The following is a 20,138-nucleotide window of genomic DNA, read 5'->3' as shown; positions in this document are numbered from 1 at the left end:
TGAGGTTCAGTGAGCTGATAAGACTTATGAGGGCTTTATTGTGAATTCCGTGCATGCAGTAATGCCAGTTCTGCAAGAGTTTTTTGTAGGGTGAAAAAGAAAATAGAGCGGCATTAGACAACAGTCCTGTCCTGCTCTACTATTACATAAAATCAACCATAATGCTTGACCACACAAATACAGAGAGTGATGAGGAATGCGAAGTGTGAAACCTTTGTGTTCAACAAGGCCTTGCGAATGCCAAAGACCCCAACAATGAATTTGATTTGAAATTTGAGTTTGATTCATTGTGTCTAAATGTAAAGGCTATGTGGCCAGTGGTAGGGGTGGTGGAACATCCAGATGGAACATCCAAATGCATAAAAATCAAAATATCCTCTACAAAAGTTACTGTGTATAACATCTCTAATCGAAATAAAAATAGCCACAGACAGGTCACACACACACAAACATACTATAAATATTGACACACAACCAAACACTCAAGTAAGAGAAAAGAGCTAAAAAGGTGTTAAATTAAGTTCTATTTTGGGGTCAACTACCACTGATTGCTACATTAGTATACTTCATAAATATAATTAAGTATAGTCGTGAAAAAAAGATTACAAAATAGCGGAGCAGTTACTGAGGTCACTTGGCTTTTAAGATTTAAAGAAGATTTACATAATCTTCTTTTCTCCTGAGAGCTGGGCCAAAGTGTATGCAGTGTGTGTTTGCTTAAAGCACATAAAACGACTACTCACATCCAGTGGGGAGATATCCGCGCTAGAACAAACATTATGAATATTTAATAACTGTCTTTTATGCAGTAACATTTCTAAACACCAGCATTTTCAGTTTAATGAGACAGTGTGTCACAGCTTTAAAAATTAAGCTGCCGTAGATATGATCATTTGTACCTGCGCAGTGTTTAAAACCCGCTGTTGCGAAGCAGTTTCTCAACAAGTCATTATCTGATATCAAGCTTCTACCAGGAAAAGATAGAAATGAAGAAGTTTTACTCTCAGACTGAGCGAAAATGGACAATATCTGTGTGTACCTTCATAGAGCCAGTCAGCAATGCCGTTGAAGATGACTCCTTCCTTCCCTGAGGATGTTAGTCTGAGGGAGTTACTCTTGACATCAGATTGGTAGTAGATGTTATTTTCAAATACGTAGATCTGTAGAGAAAAAGCATACACAGTCACAACTTAAATGTCAGATGGTACAGTAAAGAGAGAGACAAATGCTGGAGGAGTGAAAAACTGGTGCATGACTCTAAAATTTATCAAGTATGTGCCAGATTTTGGGCTGCAGCACACTGGATTAACAATTAGTGTATTAAATACTCACAGTATCTGCTTAAGGATCCAAACAATCCTTTCAGGATTAAAGGCGCAAGGCAGTATCAGTAAGCCAAGTGATTAACTCTAATGTACTGTGAACTGTATTTGTGGAAGTAAACCTGTTACTCCTCCAAACAGCTCAACAATAACTTAAAATCTTCAAACCAGAAAAACTGAACCGTAGGGGTTTTCAAAGTCTGTCATTTTGGCACTCTCTCAGAAAAAATGAAGACACCTCCAAGCATGTCCTGCCTCTCATCTAATTTTTCAGTGTATGGCTATGAGTTTTTGTCACACTGTTTATGAACAAAGGAGCATAAATCTTGTATGAGAAAGTTATTATTCGTGGATTTTGCCAATATTGCTCTTTGTCTTAATAGAATTAAGAGGATAACATGCTAATTTGGCATTTGAGTTCCAATGTTTTTTTCTGCAATTTTTGTAGGATATAAGCACAGCATATCTTGTTGCCACAAACATAGATGCAGCCTGTAACTTCAGCTCTGCCTGTATTTGCCAAATTTGTACCCATTAGCAACCGTATGTTTCTGGTTGTTATGCATGCACAGCTTATCACTGGATGACACTGAAGAAAACTTATGACTGGTCTCTGAAGTAAAGGGTTGACACACAAAATTTCCTGTCTGTGTCTGTCACCTGCCCTAGACTAGACAGATTCCCTAAGGGCTGCCCACTAAAAAAAAAAAAAAAGGCAAACTCCACAGGAAGCAGCAACATTTAGTCCCTCAGTCAGTCACAGCTGGTTCCTTTGAAACTTACAAAGCCCTTACTTATGTCAGCCAGGAAATATGAAATGTGGGGTCATGTCAGAGGGTAAAGAACGACCCCAACAAGGGGACATGCAAACTCAGGGTTTCCGTCAGATAAGTGGTGAGGCCCAGAGGCTGGGCTCACTGGTCTAGTCCCAGAAGAGGCATGCATCACACTTCAGCATACCCTGAATGACAGGCACGAGGTAAGTAGACATCCAGGGCCGGTGAAAACTTGATGAATTAATACGATGGTCCACTGGCCCATTGATACAGCAGGCACTGTGGTCAAGTGTCTTTTTTCACAGGGGGCAGCATCAAAGTAGACAGACCAAAAGTGGCTGTGATAACTTACTGGAAATGGAGTGTTTGGCTGTACAAACATCGTAGTTGCTATTGTAGACCCAGTGGAGCCGCAAATGCTAGACGTTACTGGTGAGCTTTCCCACCATTGTATCTGTTTCCAGACAAGCCGTTCACATGTGACTGCACTTTAAAAAACAACTTCCCTGACACTTAAGTCTGGTGAACTGCTGTGAGAAGTGACACAGCATCGACAAGACTGTTCTGTTGGGATTGTTTGAGATCACAAATACAAGCAACTGAATTGAGTTTCCTCTGTTGGATGTCTATGCTGAAGAACAAGGAACACAGACATCCACAGGGAGCTCAGAGCAGAGCCACTGCTATTAAGTGTTCAATGGAACCACTTGAGGTGTTCCAATCGTAGGAAAACACCTGGCTATGACCTCCTACCAGTTAGACTGCCCAGAAGACCTCTGAAGGAAGATACAATGTGTTCCAAAAGAGGAACTAGAAAACTCTGCCAAACTGTTGCTGAGAAAAGGGACATTTGGAATGCTTTGCTAAGCCAGTTGCCACCACAACCCTGATAAGCAGCAGAAAATGCTTATATGAACATTTAAAGCTTTTCTCTGTGCATATACAGCTGTGTGGAACAATTTCAACACTAGTTACTTTATAGAAGGAGTAAAACCCACCGTACAAAAATGCAAAAAATGCAAAAATGGTTGCAACCAAATGAAATCTTTACAGTATTATGAAAACATAGGAGGTGGATACTGTACTCAGTTAAACTACGTTTTGTATTTGCATTAGCAATGATATTCCCTATTGGAAGAGTGCTACCAAAAAATCAGCAAACATGTCTGTCAGAACTGTACAGTACAAATCCAACTTATCAAAACAAACACCAAAAAATCCCTCTCTAACAGTAGCACAGACCAGATTGAAACAGAATCTCTTTTTGGCCTTTCCAAAGAGCCAGAAGTCTGTGGCCTTATGTGATCTTACATAAAAATTCATTAGCAAACGGCCTCATGATGTACTGACATAATGTCACAGACAGCAGAGCCTTCTGCTGTCTGGCTGGAAGACATCAAGATAACATCAGTCCAGAAGGCAGTCTGTGCATGTGCTAAAAGGTTCGGAGACATGATCATTTAATCGCAGACACAGTTTAAATACACCATCTGTAAGACGGAGATTCTCTTCTAAAATGGAAGGGCTTATTATTTCAACTGTGAAGTGAAGTTCATCAGCCAGTTGATGTTCTATAGATGCAGGTTTCATCAAATTACAGAGGCTGGACATGTACAGATCTGGGGCCTCATTTATAAAACATTGCGTAGGATTCATACTAAAGTTTGCGTACGCCGAAAATCCGAAATGGACGTATGCCCTTCGCCCCTGATTTATAAAACTTTGCGTAAGCACAGCTGCATGCAATTTCTTGATAAATCACACACCAGCTGGAAGATTGCACAGGTGGATCCACCTCACATTCCGCCCACAACACACCCACATTTTACCATGAATGGTCAATGCAAAGTAACTCATGAATGTATCTGTATATAAATAAGCTGCTGATCCACGGCATTTTACAGCGCCGGCCGGCAGTCTTTTCACTGCTGTGCGTCAGGATGAATGCATCATGTGTTGACCCAGGCCACCCTGCCACTAAATTTGTTATGATCATGTCCGATGTACAAATAATTTGTACACTGATTGAATGTACATTTTTTCGGTTCACAGAGACATTCATTTTCACTCGGGGGTTGTGGTGTGACCCATGTGGGCCTGCGTGCCTGTACAGGGCTGATTAATGGTTGGACGCTCATCCCATTCGGCCGCATATGGATAAATAAACAAAATTCTTTACTTTTTTTTTGCCTTTTTACTGTGATAGTTGCAGTGAAGAGTGACAGGAAATGGGGAGAAGAGTAGGGGGAAGATATGCATAAAAGTGCCGCGGGCAGGAATCGAACCCGGGCCACTGCGTCAGAGACCACCCCTACAAATGGGTCTTCTGCTTTCCCCGATAAGCCGTACGGGCGCCGGGTGATCAGTAAACAAAATTATTTAATAAAGATCACCGCACCGGCCCCAGATGTGGACCAGCCCTTCGGTCAAACGACCGAATGAAATAACGTTTAATCCGCCCCTGTTGATAAATGAACATAGTTCTGCAAATACAGTCGTCGGCCGAATTAGAAATCACAACTTACACAGCGTACGCCACTTTCTACGCAAAGTTTGTGATTTACGCCCTGCTTTGTGCGTAAGCAAGCATCAAGAATCAAGGTTGGCGCGCCGGTGGGCACATTCTCACGCCAAGTTTGTTTTTATAAATCACAACCTTTGCGTAGAAAGTGGCGTCTGCCACTTTCTAGCCCTGTTTTGTGCATACGCAAGCTTTATAAATGAGGCCCCTGGGCTTTGAAAATAGTGCATTCAGAGTGTCAACAAAATCTAAATTGCATGTCTCCTTTTTCATGCCCATCACAAGAATTAAATTTATTTTGCAAAGATGGCATCATTTTAAGCAAAACCTAAAAAGTAAAAATTTTCTGAAGTAAAGTGAACAATCAGTGCTTGAACAGTTTTGGAATTATCATTATGTTGATAGATATCACAAAAGGACTGAATTCAACAATATGTTCGAGTCAATCTCTGACTTAATTATTCTGTCAGTGGCTCAAACCTTCTGTTAAAAAAGAACTGTCAGAACTAAATGTGCTCCATTGGAAATTATAATCTAATTAGCTAAAAATATGAAACATGAATACGAAAATAGAAGTCTTGCAGTATAAGTCTTTCAAATATAAAGTATAACTTCAATTGTACAGTGTACCATCGTAGTATGTGCCTTACAAAGGTAAAAATGTGAGAAATTATATTCTATCATGTGCCTGTTCTGTTGGTGTGCAGTCCAGAATGACCTCCTAAGCTGCAATGTGGCATTTGGGAGGAACTTTACTTATTTTTTCTTTCGTTTACGTTTTTTTTAATTTGCTTTTTAAACTAATGTTAACAAACTAACTAACATTAAAAACTAATGTTATGCTCTGTGTTTTAGGCCAGAACTATTTTTGTCTTTGGTGGTAGATGACTAATTTTACTAAGGTGACTAGTTAAGTTTAACATATAGTGTTTTTTTCTTCTATTTTTGTTTATTTTTACAGGGACAGCACACAATGAAAAGTAATTGCATCAGAATTAGCTACATCTTGAGTGTATATTAGCATAACCACATGACATCATGTGATTTCTGCCAGTCAGAGACAGCAGTTACTGCTACTCTGTAAGCTAAGCTAGTTAGCATTCAACAGGGCTAGCTTATCTCATGTTTGTTTATCTAATCTCCAGTCTGAGTTTTGTTAATTGTGTTGTTTAAAACACTCAAAACACTAAAACAGATGTAGAAATCTAGAAAACCGGAAAACGGTGCTGAAGTTGCTAGCTCACAAGCTAGCCCTAACTAGCCAGAGCAAAGTCACTGAAGTTTGGCTATATAACTATTTTCTTTTTGTTTGTGTTTTTACAGTTTTTTTTCAAGAAAAATTAAACATTAAAAATACATTAATATTTTGGATAAAATAAGTTTGAAAAAAGTACAGTTTTGGTCCTATGAGTCTCATGAGATATATACCTTCAGTACAGTACTGTTACCCAATTATTCCAGAAATCTCATCATGTTACCTAGTATCTATATGAATGTAATGGTATGTAGTGTATCTGGAAACAAATAATACAAGTAAATACTGTAAAATTAAAAAGAATCATGTTAGGACTTGAAAGCATTATCTAAACTAGTCAATGTTTTAAAGAAGGTATCAATATTAACTGTGTTTAATTATTCTTGAAATTCACAAATGATCAGAGCACATCAAACAGGGCTTAATTACAACTTTGTAAACAGTGAAAAGTCATCATGCTGTTTGGTGTCACTGTGTGTGCCCAGTGCTCTTATTAAATCTCTATGGTGATGAATGGACACACATAATTCATATTCTATTCACAACTCTCATTCATTTTCCAAATGAGAATATGCAAATTCCAAAGCAACCGCTATGAGGCTCACTTACATCCTGTTACAGCAAAACACATGTATGCAATTGTTTCCAAAGATGCACTTCTGGTTAATGATGCTGCATGTGCCAGTCGAGAGCTAGAAAACCTTCACATCTGTTTAGCTCTCACCTCCTTATCGCGGTAATGACTTCCTAATGGAGTCGTATTTGATTTATGCTCAAATATTCCTTGCTGAAATTTGCAAACATGGACATAGCAGCTCCACTACGCCTTTTAAGCCTTTTAGCTGTCAACAAAAAAGCTTCCCCATCTGTCTGCTGCAGATACATAAAAAAAAGTATGATGGGAGAAAATTAGCATTTAATTAGGGTTCCTCAAAAATGTGAACCTGAGCACATTATGAGTCGAGCGGGAAATTCTAAATTACAAATGCCTGCAGAAAAGATAACATTTTTTTATGGGTTTGACACAAACAGACCCCCAAGCATGTTGAAAAGTGTCATGATGTTTGGCATCTGTACATGTAGTACAATGCCGTCCACAGGCTTGGAGCTCAAGATAAATTCCTCTTTCATGGTCTCCACAATAGCAAGTCCTTCAAAGTATATTTTATTTTGCTGTAGATATTTTGAATAGGCTGTTTATATGACGTTAAACAGTCTTAACAACAAACACACTGGAGATGAAGGCTATGCTATAGAGGAACATGTCTCCGTGTACCTTCATAACAAAAGGGAAAATATATCCTATATCTACTTACTGCTTATTCACTTCGTTCACATTAGTGGGGTTGTCAATCAAATCTTAACAAGAAAGCTTTCATTACAGTAAATCTGACATATTATTGAAAATAACTGGCTTTTATAATTACTTGTTTTACTGTTAGCTTATGTCTGTTTAGTTAAAACTCCATGCATGCAACCTAATTTTCAGTAAACCTGAAACCCAGCAAAAACTAATGCAAGTAGTGTAGTGTGATGCTGAAATGCAGATGAGGGTGTGCGGTGCTTCTACACGTGTTCTCACCAGTTGTTGGCCTTGTACTCCCCAGGCAGCGTATTGGAGAACTGAGTTCACCACCTCAGGGGGGTCCAGCTCCCAAACCTCCCTGGAAAAGAGGCCAATGTGGTTTATGAAACACCCACTAGTGGACTAAGGTATTGCTAGGTAAGCTGCATTCTCACCTGCACAACTGTAAAACCAAAATGAGCAACCAGTGAATAATGTTGATATTGTGAATAAACAGCATTTATCATAGCAGTACTGGGCAGCCCCTCCACTTTAGCCATTTGGACAAGGTTGCCACTCTGTGACTGTCTCAAAATGGCAGCAAAGAGGTAAAACAAGTGTGGAAAAACACTTTTCTATGGCATTTTTCCCTTCATGAAAACACGGGCTATGTGTCAGCTTCTATTGTTCCAGCTGACAATGAGGTGCAAATTCAAATGAGTGCAAATTGGCTACATTTGCCTCATATCAGGACACACACAACAGAGATTAAAAGCAAAATCCAAAACGTGTTCCAAAATGGCATATCTGAGAAATCTGTCACAAAGCTTCCTGAAATAACACTCATGTATGAAACCATTAATCCCATAAGCCATGAAAAAAAAAAAAGAATCTCTCTCTGATTAGTAGTGGGAATCCTGCTCATCAGCGTGACTGAAGGCATTGGCAGCATGTCTACATTCAGTCGTGTCCTGGACTGGTACTTTGGACAGACATTGTGCAAGAATTTTAAAGATCCATCAAAACAACAGGAGACTACAGACTACAGGGTTTGAGCTGCATAGGCTTGAAACTTTTATGAGAAAAAAATGTATATGAGTCTCTTCCAAGTTAGTGACCCTACCAGCAAAAGGGAATACATTACATATATTTTTCTTCTTTTGATTGCTGGCAAAAACAATTTGGTTAGGTTCAAGATATCAGGATTTGAGGGAAATTAGAAGAACCAACATTGTCATGGATTATAGAACAAGCATTATTGTTTACAAGAAACATTTGCTTTTATTTTGAAGGAGGACATGAAAAGTGGTCCTTTGTTGCCATTGCTTCAATAATACTACATAAGGTTAAAGTCATGGAACAGTTGTGCTTAAAAGAAAGGTTTGAAGCAAGTAATGTCAGGGCCCTCTCCTCACCCACTTCCTACCTGACATCCAAATACCCTTCCCCCATCTGTTTCCCCCTTTTTCTCTCCCCCTCGTGTCCTTTCGCCTTCTACCTTTCTCTCTCCCTCTTCCTCTCTCCTCTTCCCTTTCTCTCTCCCTCTACCCAGCAATGCACTGAGTGGAGTGCAGCCACAAGGCTGCCTCCACTCAGGTAATCAGCCGCCTCGCTGGAGTCTGGACAGCTGGAGCACATTCTACTAATCACCTGCCTCTGCTATAAGAAGACTGGTTCACTCCTCCATTCTCCGCAAGATTGTTGTACTCGACACACCAGTCAGTCTCTCTCGCCACTCAGTATCTTACTGCTTTTTGAAACGTTTGTAATGTGTTTTCTCCTCTGCCTCGCCTAGAACCAGCTGTCTGGACTCCTGCCTGCCGTGCTCCATCTGTTTCCCTCCATTGGACCCTCCAGACACCGTCTACCCCTCCGGACCCCCACCTGGCTTCCCCCTCGGATCCACCTGCCATCTGTCAGCCCGGTTTGTCCCTCATCCCTGTCTGGATCGTCAGCGTCTGCCTTCCCTCCCTGGATCCCTGTCCACCACCGAGCTCTCCCACCGTCACGGATCCACCTACCATCCGCCGCCACACTCGGCTCCCCTCCCGGAACCGACGACGGCCGCCGATCCCCGGCTCACCCCCTCCGGAACCGGACCAACCCTTCACCCTCATCCATCGCCAATAACACATCCTAACAATAAACCTCCTTCTATTTTCCACCTCTGCCTTGGTAGCGTGGTTCCTCTGCACAAGTCTAGTCTAAATCTGTGACAAGTAAATGATACAAGGAACAATTTATAGAATTGTGGGGGTGTTTCTGAGTCCCATCAATTCCTACCACCTGCTACATATTTAGGTCACGTGATTCAGTATTGGGACATAATGTACACATGCATAACACATACTTGTGCTCAGCGCAAGGTCATTTATTTTGTAATCTACAGTCATGGAAAAAAAATAATTGACGACCCTTGTTTTCTTCAATTTCTTGTTCATTTTAATGCCAGGTACACCTAAAGGTACATTTGTTTGGACAAATATAATGATAGGAACAAAAATAGCTCATAAGAGTTTAATTTCAGAGCTGATATCTGGCCATTTTCCATTGGTTTCTTGATAATAACCAAAATCACTTATGTTCTTACATGAATAGCCATGGCACTGTAGTGCCAAAAACCGTGCTTTTAGGCATTCCATGTTTTCTTTTCTGTCTGTTTTAGTCACATGATGCACAAAGGAGTTAGTACTTGATTGCATAACCTTGTTTTTAATGACTGCAGCCATGCATCTTGGCATGCTCTCCACCAACTTCTGACATTGTTCTTCTGTCACAGCCCAAAAACAATGCCAATTTGTTTGAATTTGCTTTGTTTTTGGACTTGTGGCTCTCCATTTTGCATTTGGTGATTTTCCACAGCGTTTCAATTGGATTTAGATCTGGTGATTGAGGAGGTCAAGCTGTTCTGGTCTCCATCCAGGCTTTAACTGACCTTGCCGTGTGGCGAGGGGTATTATCTTGTTGGAAAATCCAGTCATTCGAGGCAGGAAAGAATTTTCCAGCTGATGGAAGAAAGACTATTTTCAGGAGTGGCCCTGTACATGATCTGGTTCATTCACTCCTCACACAGCTGCGTTTGCCCTGTTCCACCCATACTGAAACAACCCTAGATCGTCGCTGATCGACCCCCATGTTTTACTGTAGGGGAAAGGCAGTCTGATTTGTAGCTTCTCCAGGCTTCCACCTTACAAGTAAGTTGGCTGAAGTGGGCATCAACTGAAAACTGGATTCATCACTAAAGAGTATAATCATCAACAGTCCAATCCTTGTGATCCCCAGCAAAGAGTAACCGGGCTTTCCTCTGCCTTTTGTTGATGAAGGGCCTTCCTCTGTGCCCTGTGCGACTTCAGACCAGCTTCAACAAGTCAGTTTCAAACTGTGTTTCTCGACGGTGCACATTTATTTTTAAGATCCCTGGAGGTCTGACGACCATTCCTGACACAGGAACAGATGAGTGCATGTTCATCTCATGGCGTAGAAAGACGTTTCCCGCCGGCCTACCAGCTAACAATTTGGTAGTACCATGTTTGGCTTATTTTTTCTTGGTGTAATGAATGGCTGTCTTGGAGATCTTCAGTTTTTTCGCTACCTGTCTCTCACTCATGCCAATTTCCAGCAGGACAAGACGGCTGCCTTTGTGGCTCCACAGAATTCTTTTGCTTTGGTCATTATGTGAGATTTGACAACTTCTGAGTTTTGCTAACGGCTTGAATGTAAGCAGGAAACCACTCTAGGCCTTTGCATGTGCAGTGCTTATAACATGAAATGGCCTTATACTGTATATACCCTGGGAATACAATTAAGCTTAAGTATGTCAAATAGGACATAAAGTAGGATGGAATCAGCTGCATTTTCTATCATGTTCATTGTGTTTTTCAGGTAATATACCTTTAGTGGTACCAGGCATTGAAATGAACAAGAAATTGAAGAAAACAAGGATGGTGTAATAATTTTGTCTCTGACTGTATATTAAATGGCCACATTCTATGTTGCCGTGATTTCTGTCACAAATGTTTTCAAGATTTCAGCCGTTGGAAACGATACGACTGAGCAGCCTTGGTGTAATACTGTGCTCTCCGGGTGCTTTTCTTGTTTATTAAGCTCTAGTCAAGCCAGTGCCGTTTAACATATGGGGCCCTTGGGCTGCAACCAAGGCCTGACTTGTGCATTAATCTGAGTCACAGAGCATCTGGAGGACAATCTATGAAACATCTGCTTTCTCTTTCATGCATGTCACAACATGTAAATTGATGAGAAAATACTATATTCATCGTACTTAGTTTTTACTGGCAGTACTGGTATTTGCAAACCAGGGTTGCTCGCAGTTTGTATTTTTTTTTCTAATGACAGGTGTTTCTACTGCACAAGTTGCTTCACAGCAACTGCTGATGAACACTTACCGTGTATGAACATTGTAGATGCTGTAGGAGGCCATGTAGGAGTGCCGGTAAACCTGCATTAAAATAAAGACAGATAGCAAGAGAGATTAAAGGAAGACTGTTGGAAATGGTAACGAGAGAAGCAGCAGTGTCACAGATATTGACATCAGGACGTTAAAAAATGAAAAGGAGGAAGGCATCAAACAAAACAGACTGCTGATTGTTCTCAATGATAGAATCTGTAGACAATGCAATTTGCATGGGTGACAGCTGTGGGACGAGACATTTTAATTCCATCTGAGAAACCCATCATCGCCGAGTGCCTCTGTGGTGAAAGCTCAGGAGAGAGAGAGAGAGAGAGAGAGAGATTCAAAGTGGCAGAAGGGTGCATGTAAAGCTGTCTGAACCCTCCCCTGGAGAGGCTGTGTCTGACATGATAATAGACCTCTGACCGTGGTTGGTGATCAGGGACAGAAACAGGCCAGATTCTTGCATTCCATCATGAAAATGACACTCATGTATTCAGCTAGGATACAAAGCAGGGGAATTACAAGAGGCAGCGCTGACATAAAATTCAGTACTAATGTAAAAATGAGTACAGAACAGAGACACACTTGACTGATAATGGATGTAAGTTGTAGCATAATGGAGCATCCGTCATCGATGGATGGATGGATGAATGAATGGACAGATCAAGGTCTGGCTTCTTCTTTTTTTTCAATTAATCAGATGTAATGTTTTCTGAAATACAAAAAGGGAAACATTCTATGCTGATATGTACTTGGAATGTTATTACAAGCCAGTGTCAGGTTGCAAAGTAGCATTTCTATGCACACCAATTCTGCAGAAAAATGTAAGAAATAAAGCTGTGACACAGTTTATTTATAAGCCAAATGATTTTATCCCAGCTTGTTTTTGTGACTTTTCCATACCACTGACAACATTAATCAGTCGCATTTTTAAATACATCAATGAAGAGCAAGGCTGTAAGACGTTTATAATCACAAGTAAACTGGTTAAGGTGTGATTAAGGTTAGCAAATGATTGTGGTTATAATGGGGCGGGCACAGTACATGAACAGTACTTTCCTGCATAACAGTCAGATCCATTACACAACCTTCCAAGCAGCCTCCATTACCTTACTGTCACTACAAGAAGGGCATTCAGCTTTCTGCATTAGCGCTGGATGTTGCCATTGAGCATACAGTAATGACGAGCAGCAGAATCATCCAGTATTCAATCTTCAAGGATATTGGCCCAAGCCCATCTGACAATGATTTTGTACAAATATGCTGTTCCGTTAAAACTGCAAATGGCACTGTGACTGCTACCTAAAACTGGACACACAAGACATCACTGTTTTCTTAAGGATAGTGAAGCCCTAGAACAAAAGATTCTGTCTTATCTTATTTTTAAGAAAGAAAAGTAAAAACAGTAGATTGAACTGCGTAGGCGACACTTTGAAATACATACGACTGTTCAAAAGTTTGAGGTCACTCAGACAAATTCATGTTTCCCATGAAAACTCACACTTTTATTCATTTGCTAACATACTTACACAAAGGTTTCACAATCATCAATCAGCTTTTCAACACCATTAGCTAACACAATGTACCATTAGATCACAGAATTGATGGTTGCTGCAAATGGGCCTTTGTACACCTGTGTAGATATTTCATTAAAAATCAGCCGTTTCCAGCTACAATAGTCATATACCACATTAACAATGTGCATTTCTGATCCATTTAATGTTGTATTCATTGAGAAAAAAATGTTTCTTTAATAAATAAGGAAGTTTCAAAGTGACCCCAAACTTTTGAACAGTAGTGTATGTAGAAGTTATGAATTGTGCAGGAGTTTAATGGCTGGGGCTGTAACTAAAATAGCACTGGGAAATGAACATGAAAGATCTCCCAAGCTGGGACAAAAGCTGTGATGACTGTGTTCCCTGCAGTGTGCTGAGTACCAATGTAGCCATGCAAGCAGCAATGAAGAACAAACAGTGAAAACATGCACAAGACATACAAGAAGGGAGAATTTTCAAAAGTGGTACTTGCTAGTATTTTTATTCAATCAGCGACTGTATAGATTTTATGATTGAAAGTATACACAAACAGTTTATGGCATAATTGTTGACAGCTGACAACTAGAGTCATCCAGGGTGACTTGCTTATCAGTGAGGATAATCCAGTGAAGGTCTCATTAATAATAGTAATGCAGACAAATAACACTACTCAGTGGCAGGCGTAAATGTACTGAAGTATAGACTGCATGTTATTAAACTGTTAGCAAAAATGTGCACTGAAATGTATAAAATCTTTGAGCCTGTTCTCACATTTAACCTGTCCCAGTGAAGCGCATGTAACTTGAAAAAGAAAAAAACGACCTGAGAAACAGTTATCAGCACCTTTTCATTTTACTATGGATGTCATAGCAAGCAGTATTGCACACTCCAGTGGCACAAATGAGAGGTTTGAGTGCTCCCTGGCATGACTCGAGGGGGTGAGCCAGAGGCTACAAGTGCTCTACATCATTTTGGAAGGCGTTGTCCAAGATGGACTTCATTTTTGACTCATTCCTTCAGATTTTTTCAGCCTAACAGAGGCTAACACTTTTTTTTTTTTTTTTGAAACTGTGTTATGCCTGCTGGCATGCTTGCTCCCCAGCACACAATGGCAAGAACATGACTTGACTTCTTTCCTGTCTTAGAGGACTTCGTTTCTGCCTGTCAAAATTGCTTTCCAGGATGCCACACATATACTGTGTGAAGAAAAATACAGACTTAATATCTTCCCCTAGAATATACTGAGGTTTTGACATTCATTGCCACTAAGAGTGGACCATTTTCATAGTTAACTTGTAGCCCACATACACACACGGACAAAATTGTTGGTACCCCTCAGTTAAAGAAGGAAAAACCCACAATTCTCACTGAAATCACTTGAAACTCACAAAAGTAACAATAAATAAAAATTTATTGAAAATTAAATAATCAAAAACAGCCATTACTTTTGAATTGTTGATTAACATAATTATTTAAAAAAACAAACTAATGAAACAGGCCTGGACAAAAATGATGGTACCTCTATAAAAGATTGAAAACTATTTGACCAGAGTGACATGATTAACTCAGGTGTGTCATTTAATTGACATCACAGGTGTTTCCAAACTCATAATCAGTCAGTCTGCCTATTTAAAGGGAGACAAGTAGTCACCCTGCTGTTTGGTGAAAAGGTGTGTACCACACTGAACATGGACAACAGAAAGCGAAGGAGAGAATTGTCCCAGGACATCCGAAAAAAAATTATAGACAAACATCTTAAAGGTAAAGGCTATAAGACCATCTCTAAACAGCTTGAAGTTCCTGTGACAACAGTGGCTCATATTATTCAGAAGTTCAAGACCCACAGGACAGTAGCCAACCTCCCTGGACGTGGCCGCAAGAGGAAAATTGATGACAAATTGAAGAGACGGATCGTTGGAATTGTATCCAAAGAGCCCAGAGCAACCTCCAAAGAAATTAAAGGTGAACTCCAAGGCCAAGGTACATCAGTGTCAGATCGCACCATTCGTCGTTGTTTGAGCCAAAGTGGACTTCATGGGAGACGACCAAGGAGGACACCACTGCTGAAAAAAACTCATAAAAAAGCCAGACTGGAATTTGCAAAAATGCATGTTGACAAGCCACAAAGCTTCTGGGAGAATGTCCTTTGGACAGATGAGACCAAACTGGAGCTTTTTGGTAAGGCACATCAACTCTATGTTCATAGACTCAAAAACCAAGCATACGAAGAAAAGAACACTGTCCCTACGGTGAAACATGGAGGAGGCTCAGTAATGTTTTGGGGCTGCTTTGCTGCATCTGGCACAGGGTGTCTTGAAAGTGTGCAAGGTACGATGAAATCTGAAGACTATCAAGGCATTCTGGAGAGAAATGTGCTGCCTAGTGTCAGAAAGCTTGGTCTCAGTCGCAGGTCATGGGTCTTCCAACAGGACAACCATCCAAAACACACAGCCAAAAACACCCAAGAATGGCGGAGAGAAAAGCGTTGGACTATTCTAAAGTGGCCTTCTATGAGCCCAGATCTCAATCCCATTGAACATATGTGGAAGGAGCTGAAACATGCCATTTGGAGAAGACACCCATCAAACCTGAGACAACTGGAGCTGTTTGCTCATGAGGAGTGGGCCAAAATACCTGTTGACAGCTGCAGAACGCTCATTGACAAATACAGAAATTGTTTAATTGCAGTGATTGCCTCAAAAGGTTGTGCAACAAAATATTAAGTTATGGGTACCATCATTTTTGTCCAGCCCTATTTCATTAGTTTGTTTTTTTAAAATAATTATGTTAATCAACAATTCAAAAGTGATGGCTGATTTTGATTATTTAATTTTCAATAAATTTTTATTTATTGTTACTTTTGTGAGTTTCAAGTGATTTCAGTGAGAATTGTGGGTTTTTCCTTCTTTAACTGAAGGGTACCAACAATTTTGTCCACGTGTGTAGTTTATATGAGACTGTGCAATGTGTAGTATAAATTATAGTCTTGTATTTTTGCTACAGACCCTGTTTAAGTGACTGCATTTGGAGCAAAGCAAAGGCGTGGTTATACAGCAACAAGGTTTTCCTAGTGAGGAGGTCCGGATGGATGAATGGGCTGACAAAGCGCTGGATCTTGACAATAACTTGTTCATTTCCTATTGTAAACTGATAGTAAGTGTGGCCCCTCCTCTTTCTTTTTTAAACCATGATGATTTACATTAACCACATGTTTGTGATTGTAAACATGATAGCCACAGTTCTCTGTTTGAACCAAAAACACAGATTTTCCCTTTAATTGAACAGAACAGTGGTTGTGCCAAAACGGAACCAAAGGAAGGCTTCTATGGCCACACAAGGTCCCACAAATGGCATATTTGACTGGAAACTTTGTTGCCTTTGGATGGCGGTTCGATATGAGTGTTCAGCAGATGTGTCAGTTAAAGACCATTAAGATTTTCTTATTTTTAAAATCTCACATTATTCCAAAGCAGAGCTGAGCTTGCACATGTACTATTCTCAGAGACGTGCACACTTTAGGAGGTGCAGTAAAAGTGTCAGATACCTGCATTTACAATATTTTACCAATGTGTGTAAGACAAGATGTCAGTCTTTATTTAAAAGGCAAGAAGATGCTCATGCTTAGTGTTCCAATGGGCAGAGTGAAAATTGTGCTGGGCTAAGCCTCATGATTAACGCACTGCTGTGGATTTGGGATGTGTACACAGCACCATTTATGTTATCCCTAGAGGCATTTACTCTACTGTTTAAAAGTTTGGGGTCACCCAGGCAATTTCATGTTTCTCATAAAAACTCACACTTTAATTCATGTGCTAACATAATTGCACAAGTGTTTTATAATTATCAGTTAGTCTTTCAACACGATGAGCTAACACGATGTGCCATCAGAACACGGGGTGATGGTTGCTGGAACCATCACTCCTGATGGTCTCTGTACCCCTATGGAGATTTTCAATTAAATATCTGCCATTTCCAGTTAGAATAGTCATTGACAACATTAACAATGCCTAGACTGTATTTCTGATTAATTTAATGTTATCAAAAATAAAGACATTTCTAAGTGATGCATTCCATTTTTTGATCAGTCGTACATGCTGGATCGCTGTATGCTTCACATTCTTTTCACTGAAGTCCACTGAAAAAAGAAAATGTTTCCATACTTTTTGTCTTTTTGATAAACAAACTAAAGGTCAATTGATAGGGTCAGGCAACATTCGAAATGTAGCTCCTACCCAAGTTGAGAAAGACGGTACTTTTTTTTGGCATCACTGGGCAAAAATGTCATAACAAGTTGTCAGCATGTTGTATTTCAAATGGTTTGAATACAACTAGACTTCTGCACCTGTCCCTCGATCTATTTTCAAGTGTAAGGAAATCTAGCCTGTGAGGGGACTTTCAAGAACAGGGGAGATGGTATAAAGAGCTACAAGGACAACAGTGAGAATAGCATGTGGCGGTGTAATGGGTTAGAGTCTCTCTCAAAAGAGTGAAGTTTTAATCCTGTGTGAAGCCCCTAGTTGGTTGGTAGCTTAGGACAAGGAAGTGAGAGGAAAAGCTACAGAGGATGGACTGCATTTTCAAATTTTTACTTTATTGTGTGGTTTGTTTGTTTTTCTTCCTACCACAGCTATATAACCATGCATCCATTCTTGCCACAACAAACTGACATGAATACACCGTTGCAATTAGCAGCTGAAGAGTAAAATATTTTCCTGAGAAGGATAAAGGCGCTAAAGAAGAGTCACTATATGCTATTAGGTTATAAACAAAGGGAAGCCAGTTTTGCTCTTTTTGTAAGTAAGTTTACCATATCCACCATCACAGTGTTTTGTCAGTTTCTTTCCACTGCCACCTAATAAAGAATACAACGTTAATGGGCCAGCGTCAATTATTTCTAACCTCTAAAGAAAACAGAATATTTTACTTTATTTTTCTCCAAAGTGCATTTTAAGAAACAAAACAATGTCACACCAGTTAAAAGGCAGAATAAAAGACTGCAATAAGGCTTTGGATCTGAGCCTAAAGCACCCATGCATGACCAATAACGATATGGTAGAACATCAGTAATACAGACTGTTGTCCATAGAGAAAGTGAATTGCTGCTCAGAGGGAAGAAGAGGATTCACCAAGCTGCAGGTGATACGTATCAGCTTCTTGCAAAGTGTAACTTCTCAGTGTGTACTGAATGTAGAGTGTAGATTTGCAGAAATTATTACTGGTATCTTTCTTTGTTATGGAGAACTGTACTTGAGAGTAAAACTGGATTCCTTAAGGAGTGTTAGACATATTTTTTCAAACCTTAGCATGTTGAAACTCAGTGATTTTCTGCCATGAAATAGCAAAGGCCTTTACAGACTCTAAACTAACTTTTGAGCAATAGTACATTAAATTAGGTATGGCGCTCACGTGGGTTCAGTGATCTTTGCTGCTGACTTGATGATAAATCAACAAAGGCTGTGTCATTTTCAAAATTCAAATAAAGTGCTGTGAAATTGAAAATAATTTTTTAAAAATAAAAGTGTGGGTGCTGATAGAAAAATGAGAAGGTGGAAACACCTCTGAAAACATGACAAGTAGGCTTTGGGTATAAAATGTATTTCTATTAAATCCAGATTGTTTAGAATTCCTGGGGGTTTGTTTAGCTACAGCTTCCAATATTTACATGTAGCTTACGTTTAAATATTGTAATTTATCTATTAAAATTGAGCCTCATAATTTCCAGTACATTACATGACAATACATTGTGGTTTCAGCCTAATTAACTTCAAAGTGCAGATACAACCTAAAAATCAAATGAAAATATGATATGAGAAAGATGATGTGATGTAACAAACAAATGTTGGGATTGCTTAGATTTTCCTCTTGTACAACCGTTGCTCCAAAAGAGTCAAGAGTCTAGATAGAGATTTATAAAGCTTATACACTTGGGATATCGCCTCGATATGAAAAAGGATGAACTGAGAAATGCTCCTGACATTTATATCATCCAGTTAAAGCATTTGTCAAGTCAGTCATTAGGGTTTAGTTAAACTCTAAAAAAACATAAATAAATAAGTGAGGTGTTTTCTCCTTCTGAATTTACGTCAATTTTAATTATTCCATTTGGTGTGACCAAATTACAGTGCAGGATGCAACAGTTTAATATTTTCAAAGTTCGATGTTTTAATCTGGAGGTATAACCTTCAGCTTTGGTGAAGATAAAACACTTCTTCCAGCTGTGTGAGATGCAGGTTAATGATGTGTTTATGTACTGTCTCTAAATGGACCTGTTATAAATAGAAGCTAGTGCAGAAAAACAAAGAAGAAGGTTCAAAGTCCAAAGTCTTCTACCTGCAAGTGCACTTAGCGTCACAATTCCCATGGCAACCAAATCGCTACACAATGCTGCGCAATGTCCGCCGCACATATCCTACAGTATAAAGCTTTGTTATTCTTTGGTAGCCATTTGGCCAACATGTTTTCCACTGTGCTGATGTGTCCAGGGAGCTGCTCCCAGTAAGCTATTGATTTTCTCTTTACTTATAAGTGGGCTGATGTTGAGGAGAGAAGGAGGAGACTCAGACACACTTCTGCCTTAGCGACACTATCAAGACACACTTACAGTGTTTGTGAAGGGTTTCTCTTTTCTTCCTGGTGGTCCAAAGATGTTGCAGTTTTTTTTTTTTTCATACATTCCCACCTCTTGGGTGACAGCTCCTGTTTAGAGGACTGAGGTAAACCAGAACTTTTGTTTGTTTTACAAGGTACAGTGTGTCTAATACCACAAATCGTACATAAACAGGGTCGATACGGTGATGGTAATCCATTTTTAATTTTGTAATATTGTTGTTTACCTAAAATCTTGGCTGTGAAGTATAATTACAAAAATTGTATACCGTAATGTATGTTTGAATAGTTATTGCAACCATTCATCCTGTCTGCACTGACAGCGAAGAAGCGTCCAGTGAGACGTGAGAAATGGGAATTTTGACTAACACAGACTACTGAGGTCCCATATCAGATTTGACTGAAGGTTGGGATAGTCCATGAGAAC

The 20,138-nt window shown here is 39.7% G+C and overlaps 1 protein-coding gene across 1 annotated transcript in view; it reads right to left on the bottom strand.

Annotated features, from left to right (window-relative positions):
• The window catches only part of LOC110969391 (inactive dipeptidyl peptidase 10-like), a 282,362-nt gene that overhangs the window by 39,388 nt on the left and 222,836 nt on the right, over nucleotides 1-20,138 (bottom strand). The window contains 3 exon segments of the mRNA XM_051958998.1: nucleotides 1,040-1,160; nucleotides 7,457-7,538; nucleotides 11,563-11,615. Of these exon segments, the coding sequence (XP_051814958.1) occupies nucleotides 1,040-1,160; nucleotides 7,457-7,538; nucleotides 11,563-11,615 (256 nt within the window).

This window comes from Acanthochromis polyacanthus, chromosome 14, assembly GCF_021347895.1.
Source record: "Acanthochromis polyacanthus isolate Apoly-LR-REF ecotype Palm Island chromosome 14, KAUST_Apoly_ChrSc, whole genome shotgun sequence".
NCBI lineage: Eukaryota > Metazoa > Chordata > Actinopteri > Pomacentridae > Acanthochromis > Acanthochromis polyacanthus.
Note: the sequence above shows the minus strand (reverse complement) of the source record. Positions and strands in the feature narration are given on the sequence as shown.